At 41.3% G+C, this 9,204-nt stretch overlaps 1 protein-coding gene across 1 annotated transcript; it reads left to right on the top strand.

Moving 5' to 3' along the window:
- The first annotated feature begins 617 nt into the window (after positions 1-617).
- On the top strand, positions 618-8,955 carry irx4a (iroquois homeobox 4a). The gene is made up of 5 exons (XM_005936025.2): positions 618-1,398; positions 2,300-2,551; positions 3,433-3,539; positions 5,306-5,616; positions 6,450-8,955. Exons 1-5 carry the CDS (start codon positions 1,354-1,356, stop codon positions 7,154-7,156), a joined length of 1,422 nt encoding a protein of 473 aa, XP_005936087.1. The 5' UTR covers positions 618-1,353; the 3' UTR covers positions 7,157-8,955.
- The last annotated feature ends 249 nt before the right edge of the window (positions 8,956-9,204 follow it).

Genomic DNA, 9,204 nt, shown 5'->3' on the forward strand with positions numbered 1-9,204 from the left:
CTTATAAAGCCCACCCTCCCACAGAAACCCCAACTTCTTCACAAAAATTATTTAAAAAGAAAAAAAAGAGCGACACGAGGCAAAAGTTACTTAACCGAAGCACAAACGTCTTCGTCCTCAGAGCTCTTTATTACTTCTTTCATCTGTAAATGAAAGCAAGCAATTATTGCAAGGTGCCGGAATCATATTATTATGTTGGCCCGGGTCCCCTAGATAGTCATCAATCACTCTCAATCGACCTGTCACCGGCAGGCAGAGATCCAGCTGGAGAGGAGAGAGGAAGGAGGAGGGAGGGAGGAGAAGGAGGAGGAGTACATCATCATTAATTTGAGGAGTGACCCCTGGGGCTATCCACATGTCTCAACCCGGGATTCTCCAAGCAGGGCAACGCGCACCGGCAAGGTGGCGAGCCAGTTTTGAGGGTTTTTACAGCAGTTTGATGAGTCTTCCTAACAAATACACAAGTGATAGATAGATAGATAGATAGATAGATAGATAGATAGATAGATAGATAGATAGATAGATAGATAGATAGATAGATAGATAGATAGATATTGCACCGAATGTTAGTATTATAAAATACATTTACTTTGTTAATTAATTAGTTTCATCTTTGGCTGCTCTCTTTAGTATGAAAATATGCTTCACAAATTAATTTGAAACCAATTAGCTCCCAGTGTGATTAGAAGTTGTTCGGAGGAATGATAGGAATGTGCTTCATTAGGCCTAATTCATTTAAGCGAATACAGACGTGTGCATATTTAAGCCATTGATTGGCCTAATTGATTGATTGCTCGTGCAAATTAATCTCCAGGACATATTCGTGTTCATAAAGGTACTCCGTGCCTTTTACTCTATTAAACATTTCCGCTTTATATCGTGCTTTCAGTTTTTTTTCTCGTCATCCTGAGAAAGAAAATGCATATTAAAGTTACAGTCTGGTCATTTTTAGAGTGGGAAACTTCTGACGTCACAGTCACCGGCGTTTAAAACAACCTGCCTCTGCTGCTGACGTCTTTTATACTACTTTTTATAGGCAAAAATATGTATCTGACAACAAAGTGATTATTCTTGGCAAAGAAGCTCGTGTTTCCCTAATGCGTTTATTTATTGTTAGTGGAGTTTTAGAAAAGGAAAAGGGGAGGTTTGATTAGGTGGTTTAGTTAATGCAGTTTAAAGTCGTTTGAGTGGGGGCTTTTTACAAATTAAACATGCTACTCTGCTTCGCCCTATAAGCATCCTAGGAGCCTGTGCTTACCAATCAATTGGTACAGTCAAACAGAGCCGCAGCCTGCGTTAGAGTGGAGACCTTCAGTCTCGCTTTATTTCTGGATATTGGGGGACTTCTCTACCATGTCATATCCACAATTTGGATATCCCTATTCGTCTGCTCCACAAGTAAGTTCGTGTAACTACGTTTGTTTATAGGATGCTGTGGTATTCATGTCGCAACGGGTGATTGTCTCATCGATTTAAGCTTCATCCCTTTACGCACTTTAGCCAAGATTCCGGGAGACTTTTAATGTCTTTTCGGGCACCGGAAAGGTATTGCATTGCAGCCAGTGGTACCTGTGTAGCTAAAGCGAGAAAGAAAGGGGGTGAAAAGAAGGTATCCAGAAACCATCGAGACCCCCGACCTCCTGTTCACTGATTTCTGTAAGATAATAGCCGCTGTGTAATGTTAACCATATGTTTATCTGCTCTGGAACACACATGGCAACTTGTTCGGCACACGCCATGTGTGTTTTGCGCTATAACAGCAGCTGTTTTATTTTGGCTGTGAGCCATGAAAAATCGTTTGGCTCTTTACTTTAGGTATTACCGAGCAATCTCTGGGAAAAGCATGTATCTGTTTGCAAGGCATGGATTTTGATTTTGAATCAAGCCTGTTAGACGGCACATTTTGGACAGTTTTACGCACATATTATCACGCGAACAGAGTTGTGGCGTTCGACTTTAGATCTGGTCTGCTCTGATCTATTTTAGTCGCCAGTAGATCTGCCATTTTTTAAATGGGCAATCTACAAAAAAGGGGCAGACAATGTAGATCATTTCAAAAGAAGTAAATTGTATAATTTTAAAAACGAACTTTTTTTTATAACCAAGTTTAATTTCGCGATCTGTGAAAGTGAAACGTGTAGAACTTTTTTAATCAAGACAATTTTTAAGACAAGTTTTAAACTAACTTCGTCACCTGTCATTCTGTTTCAGTGCAACATTAAATTAAGCAACCTATGTTCTAATTTTTAAAAAAAGAAAGAAAAAAGAGCCGATGAATTTTCTCTTCATCTCCACCCAGTTCCTGATGACAACTAACTCTCTGACCACTTGCTGCGAGTCCACCGGCAGATCCATAGCCGACTCCGGAGTAGCGGCTTCTGGACAGACACCTGTCTACTGTCCCGTGTATGAGAGCCGGCTGCTGGCCACGGCGAGACACGAGCTGAGCTCAGCCGCTGCGCTGGGAGTGTATGGGAGCCCTTACACCAGTGGTCAAGGCTATGGGAATTACGTTACATATGGCACGGACGCATCCGCTTTCTACTCACTGGTAAGCCCTTCATCTGATCCCTCTTGGCATTGATTTATGGACCTGCAAGGTTCAGAAGCTGAAGCAGGCACACCTCTCTTCTCCCTCTCATTTTTAATGTTCTACGTAGCAAAACATTAGCCTTTAAATGCAGAAGATGCATTCTTATATTCACGAAACCGTTTCAAGGAAATTAAAAATTCACTCCAAAGAATAACACACTTCGTATCAGCTTGTGTTGATGCAGGTTAATTTTAAACGTATGTGATTTCCGTCGTTTTCAGTCTGTTTCATCTCTGCAAAAGTGAATTTGAAGACTCAGCCTGATAAAATTGTCAGAACATGAGTGCAAATAACTTCTCGGAGTTTATTTAATTAATTTTTTTATTTTAATTGAATGATTCTAAAAGGAAGACATGCTCAGATAAAGTAAAGTATTGCTTGTTTCATTTTGGTTTCATATAAAATTCCATGTAGTGGAATCACTGTTGGCAGTAAAGGGGTGGTTGGAATCTTCTTAGACATTATTTTACCTACAACTGTGAATTCTAATTATTTATTTTGTCTGATTTGTTTTTAAAAATAATCAGAGTTCCAACTTTTCAGTCCTTAAAAAAAGTCTTGTCCTTGCAGTTGGTATACAATCATATTTATATGTACATAAAATATGAGATGGATTTTTTCTTCACTTTTAGCAGAACATTATTGTTGTATTGTATTATTGGGCTTTTGTTTTTATGATAGTTTGGATTTCTTTGGGAATCATTATCCTTGTTGATGGCAACCTAAAAGTACAACCAATGCGCATCTCTTCTTGTCAAGTTGATTGTTTAAAATGCTGCAATACCTTCCCCTTTTTGTGTGTCACTCTTCTAAAAACGTGTCTTGCTGTACGATTGCAGGGTACATTTGATACTAAAGATGCCACAGCTTCTGCGCATGCGGGAATAACCCAGGCCACAGCTTACTACCCCTATGATCCTACCTTGGGGCAGTATCAGTATGACAGGTAGGTTTCTGTGACAGCTGATTTTTCTTTTTTGACATGTTAAAAAAGCTCATTATCAGTTCAAACAACAGACCACTTGAGGTAGACCCAATATCCTGCTTGAGTAAAATGTGGTACAGGCAGAAAAACAGAGGGAAGTTAGTTGCATCAGAAATGATTTTGAACTATGCGCTTTAAGTCTGCTATCCCAAAAAAGTGGAAACTTATCCCAGCTTTCTTAAGCAACAAACACAAGATGTAACTAAAATGAAAGCGAGAGGTAAATATTGAGCTGTAGTTTAGGGTCAGTTTCCTGGCATTAAATCAATCATTCCCGAGGGGTCAAGGCCATTCTCATCGCGTCAAGCAACACTGGGTGATCACCTTCATCTCATGACACATTTCTTTTCTGATGGGGTGAATTGCCTCAGAGGACCCATGCCCCTTTCATCAAAACATAAGGCCTGTACACTGTTGTGAAGAGCATGCCTGCCATATTGAAAGGTCTTCCCAATAATCAGCTGACATCCGCAATAAGTCTGTGATGTGGTGAAAAGGTAGCGTGTGAACGTGATTCATACGTGACTGTGCATTTACCTTAAAACAGAACCTAGCAGCGGTATCAGAACTGCATTGTGATACCACATGCTTGCTTTTATTATTGTTGCACATTCGTTGATCACACTCGATATTGTATTGGCGGTACTCGATGTCTCATGCAGACTTCAAGCTTTTCAACATGTAGCCCAAAACCTAAGCGACAAGTGCTTTTACCAATCACTTTTAATACCGCATAAAGGGCAAAAGATGTCATCAGGAATGCTCGAAAGTGCACACACTGCAAAAAGCTAAATAACCTGTGTCACCCAGATGAGCAAGCAGGCCAACAGCAGCACCATACTGTCTGCACTCATCTTTTACCTGAGGGCTCATCATTACACTCAATAAAGCAATTTTACAGTCTATTTTATCTGAGAACAACACAGGCTAAGGAAAGGTGCAGCACTTGTCTCCTTTTGATTCCCTTTTCAGTGCATGACCTGCTCTAAGCTATACGGAGCAATAAAGGCCTCATAAAAGCCTCCCAAGAGGACTTTTACAGCTCACTGCGGACTGAAAATCAACAGCATGCATTTTAAATGTAGGCTTATGGTTGATATTTGTGGGAGAGGTGAGGGTAGGGAAAGAGCTGTAGCCTGTGCTAAGAATGGTTTTAATAGGTGGCACAACAAAAATGACCAGAAAAAAAGAATGCTTACCATAATTTACACTCTTCATCTTTACTAAGCTTATATTTTTCTAAATGACAGTAATAGCATATTAACTTTGTGAGAGCTTTGCATTATCTGAGGGGGTTTTAGGGATGTTGTCAGAGTCTCTGTTGCTTTTGATGCCTTCAGTCTTATAAAGCATTTTCTGTGGACTTCACATGACTTTGCGGCTTTCTAAGAAATATTAGCGTGTACAGTATGTAACCTTTGACAGGGTAATGATCTTCTGCTTGCATGCCTTTCGCTACAGCTTCGGAATTATATCTCTTAAGTGAAACATGCTTCTGATATTCAGTTTTAAATTTTATTTGCGCTGACGAAGGCAGGAGTGTGACTCCAAGGCTTATAAAACATGATACGCATCAGCTCAGAAAAATTCCAAGAAGCAGATGGCTCTGTCATGGCTGTAAGGAGAGAAACTGCCAGGACAGTGCTTTAAAAATTGTCAAGCAACAAGCGTTACATACTATATTTACTCTCTCATTAGTATTTTGCTTGCCTTCTTCTCATTAACAGATATGGCTCCATGGATGGGGGAACAAGACGAAAGAATGCTACACGAGAGACAACCAGCACGCTGAAGGCCTGGCTACAGGAGCACAGGAAGAACCCATATCCGACTAAAGGAGAGAAGATCATGCTGGCCATTATCACTAAAATGACCCTGACGCAGGTCTCCACCTGGTTCGCAAATGCTAGAAGGAGGCTCAAGAAGGAGAACAAGATGACATGGCCGCCGAGAAACAAGGGCTCAGAGGAGAAAAGATATGACGATGATGAGGATGGATCTCAAGAGGAGCAGATAAAAAGCGAGAACAATGACGATGGTTAGTGTCAGAGTGCTTTGCAAGGATAAAGTAAAGCTGTAAAACTCCAAAGCTGAACTCTTTCTAAGGGAAGTTTTTGACTTTTTATATAGCTCACAATAACAAAGATGAGATTTATGTTTTTTTAATTTAGTTTTCTTATAAAGACTAAATAAATAATTTGCTCCTTTACAGCTATAGACAGACACTTAATAAATAGACTTTTCCTTAAATTACAAATTGTAGCATTCTGCAGCATTTTGAATTCCATACCAGACTGTACAGATAGTCCTATAAAACCTGACCACACTCATATTTTAGTTTACTCTGACATCTCTTACAAAGAAATATATTTTTAATAGAAGGTTTTATACTGTAATTATAGATAGACACTACATCCTGATAATAAATAATTTGTTTGACTGAAAGGTTTACCAATGATCTGTGCCACATTATAGGCTTAATCATTACTATATGACACGTGAAACCTGTCAGCAGCAACATTATTTTTGAACTATGCTGCACAGGCCTGCCATCAGACTGGGCCAACACTAAGAACTTACTAATAGAGGGACATGAGACAGGCCTCAGTCAGAGTTAAAAAGGAGTCAGATATATAAATAAGTTTAGACTCCTGGAGTTTTGATATCAGATTAAGCAGTTAATTGTGATAGAGTTGAATACATTGAAATTAAAACTCTATTTTTTTAAGCTTAAGGGAACCTTTATTTTCCCCAAACATTATAATTTGCAGGTGTGAAACATTAATTTACACCTTTGATTGGAAGCCTATTTTCTGTCCTGCTGTATGACACTGACACGCCCCTCGTTTCTTTTCTGTTCTTGTTCTCCAGAGACCAGAAGCCGGCCCGACAAGGACCTCCAGTTGAGCGACTTGGACGATTTCGACACGCTGGAGTCTGAAAGCTCTGAGTGTGAGCTGAAGCACCGATATCACATGAACACACACATGACCACAACGACAACCGACTGCCCAGGCGAACACCTCCTCAAGGACGCGTCTCTGAAGCTCTCCATCCCCGTTTCTCTCGGAGAGGAGCAGGACTTGAGCAAGAATTGTCTCAAAACGAATCATAACGACGGCTTCCAGTCGGACAGCAGACAGCAGGAAAAGGCGTGCTATAATCAGCAGCAAGGGCACCAGATATTAGACGGCAAACCTCGGATCTGGTCTTTGGCGCAGACCGCGACGTCTCTGAACCAAACTGAGTACCCATCCTGTATGCTGAGGTGCCAGCCCCCGCCCTCCTCCCTCACCCCGTCCCCCGCCGCTACCTCACCCGTGACCGGCCTGGACAGGCAGGACTCGCCGGTCACAACCCTGAGAAACTGGGTGGACGGGGTTTTCCACGACCCCTTGTTCAGGCACAGCACTTTGAGCCAAGCCCTGACCAACACCACCGTCTCTTGGACCACGAACACCAAAGGCACAATTCTGGAGGCTGAGAGAAGCACGTCGGCCTTGCAGCAGCATCAAAACTCCTCCAAAGACAGTGCCATGAGTTTTCCAAAAACTATCAATAAACTTTTCTGCTCCTAACAAAACCAAATGATCCTTTCTTGCAAAGAGAGTGGAAGACTTTTTGTGACTAAAACTCGGATGGAAGAAAAAAGAAAAGAAAAGAGAGAGAGAACTATTGCGTGTCTATGATTCCCTTGTTATGTTTTATTCTTTATTAAAACAGTTGTAGCCATAAACTGTTACACTCGAGTTACAGAAGGGAAACATTTCGATTCAACGCACGCACAAAAATGTATAACAAAGTTTACATCTTGGGAAAAAAAACAACAACAAAAAAAATGTAGGCCTAAGCTTTTTCCTTTTAATTTTTTTTCTTTAATATATGCGCATGCTAATGTAATTGAATATTATTTAGGTCTCAGCAGCTGAGTATCACCAATAAAAGAAAAATAAGTCTCACTAATGCACTGCTCTCCTTGGGAGTGGATGAGAGCGTTTCAACTTTGTTCACTGAAAAATAAAAACAGTCGGTTTCTGAAGAGCGCTTGTGATGTCGGGTTAATGGTGAGAGTTGCTGTCTATGGTGCTGAACCAGGCCGTTCTCCCTTCTGCTCTACTTTTGCGTTTGCTTTTATCTAAAACAATGACTTCACCCTTCCCCCGCAATATGGGGCCTGCTGCAAGGCTGAGGGGAGAAAACATTTTAAAAAGCATCCTGCAGTTTAAAACAGCACTCCCATCACTCCTAAACCATAAAATACTCTCACGATCTAACATCTCACACCCTCTTTTTCCCCCCAGAAAACACTCACTCTTGTGCAATGACGGGAAGAAAATGAGGCAGCTCATCCCCACAAGACAGAACAATATCAGTATCTAAGATCTGCCTCATTAATTCCCTCTAAACAGGCTGTAATTGGGATGTTCACAGTCATATCTCATGTCGGGCTATTGATTTCCCCTCTCTGCTCTCTGATAATATTATCGAAATATTTCAACATCTTCCATGATGCGGCTGTCAGAAGGGTAAGTTATTCGCCATACGTCCTTTAATGGGTTCAAAACGGAGGCCCGTAAAATAATTTTGAAGTGAGGAGTTTTCGCTTTGACACTAACCCCTCGATTTTCCTGGAGACGGGGGTGGGGGATCCGGCAGAAAAACAGCGCGGATGCTGATTCCTCCGCTGAAAAGTGAAAGGGCTTTTACGAAAGAGGCACTCACGTCGTCTGGAAGTGAAAAGGGCAAAGGAACTCGAATTAGTTGTTGTAGATAAAAGGGCAAAAAGAAAGGAGTCAAGGGTACTTGACAGTAATGGCGAAAGAGGAGCTCTCCGGGGACTCTGTCCTGTGAGGAGGGAGTGGGGTGTGGTGGTGGTGTGGAGGGGCTTCGGTGATGAATTTTAATGGGAAAAGCACCAAAGATCGAGATCACCCCGCCCTCCACGCGCCCCTTTAAAAGAAAGTGCAACGGCGGACAAAAGAAATTTTCTATATACCGCTTGTATTTTTTATTTATTTATTTTCTTTCTTGGGCCGAAAAAAAAACCTTGCCTGCAGCATTTCGAGTAGCAACGTTGACATAACCTCAGAATAAAAATCAAGGAAAGGCATACATGTTGTGAGGGTGCTTATTTTTTACTTGGGAGGGAGGGGAGAAAAAATGCTTTCCTATTTGACTTGACGTACACCTGTTTAACCTACATACAAAATGGTGCATTTAAATTTTCATGGCCTCTGATAGAAAATTAGCGCATAGTTAAAATCCCCGAAGATCAGATAGTCCCGACATTTAATTAATTTACCATGAAGACAGATTTTATTAGACCTCTGAACCAACTGGCTTTTTATTTGACAGAAAGAGACATGAAGTAAGACAGAAGAGAGGGAGAGAGAGAGAACGGGGGGGGGGGTGTGTCCTGGGAGAGAGACCAGTGCGCACAGTGCACTCAAAGAGAGAGAGACAGAGAAAAAGAGAGTGAGAGAGAGGGGCCACCTATAACTAAATCATTCAGCCATGGCAAATACGAACGCACAGAGGGAGCGGGATGGTAAATTAACAGGAGCTTTTTACATAGAGACCAAATAAAACTGTAATCAGCGACGCGTTACTTTTCATTAAGCGGCTC

The sequence above is a fragment of the Haplochromis burtoni genome, unplaced genomic scaffold (genome assembly GCF_018398535.1).
Source record: "Haplochromis burtoni strain Fernald_Lab_line unplaced genomic scaffold, NCSU_Asbu1 Contig_206, whole genome shotgun sequence".
NCBI lineage: Eukaryota > Metazoa > Chordata > Actinopteri > Cichliformes > Cichlidae > Haplochromis > Haplochromis burtoni.

Bases quoted from the DNA above. Each gene is read 5' to 3' on its own strand.
- irx4a (XM_005936025.2), top strand. From the start codon at position 1,354: ATGTCATATCCACAATTTGGATATCCCTATTCGTCTGCTCCACAA. The intron at 2,552-3,432 runs GTAAGCCCTTCA...GTACGATTGCAG, and splicing joins CATCCGCTTTCTACTCACTG to GGTACATTTGATACTAAAGA. The intron at 5,617-6,449 runs GTTAGTGTCAGA...CTTGTTCTCCAG, and splicing joins AAGCGAGAACAATGACGATG to AGACCAGAAGCCGGCCCGAC.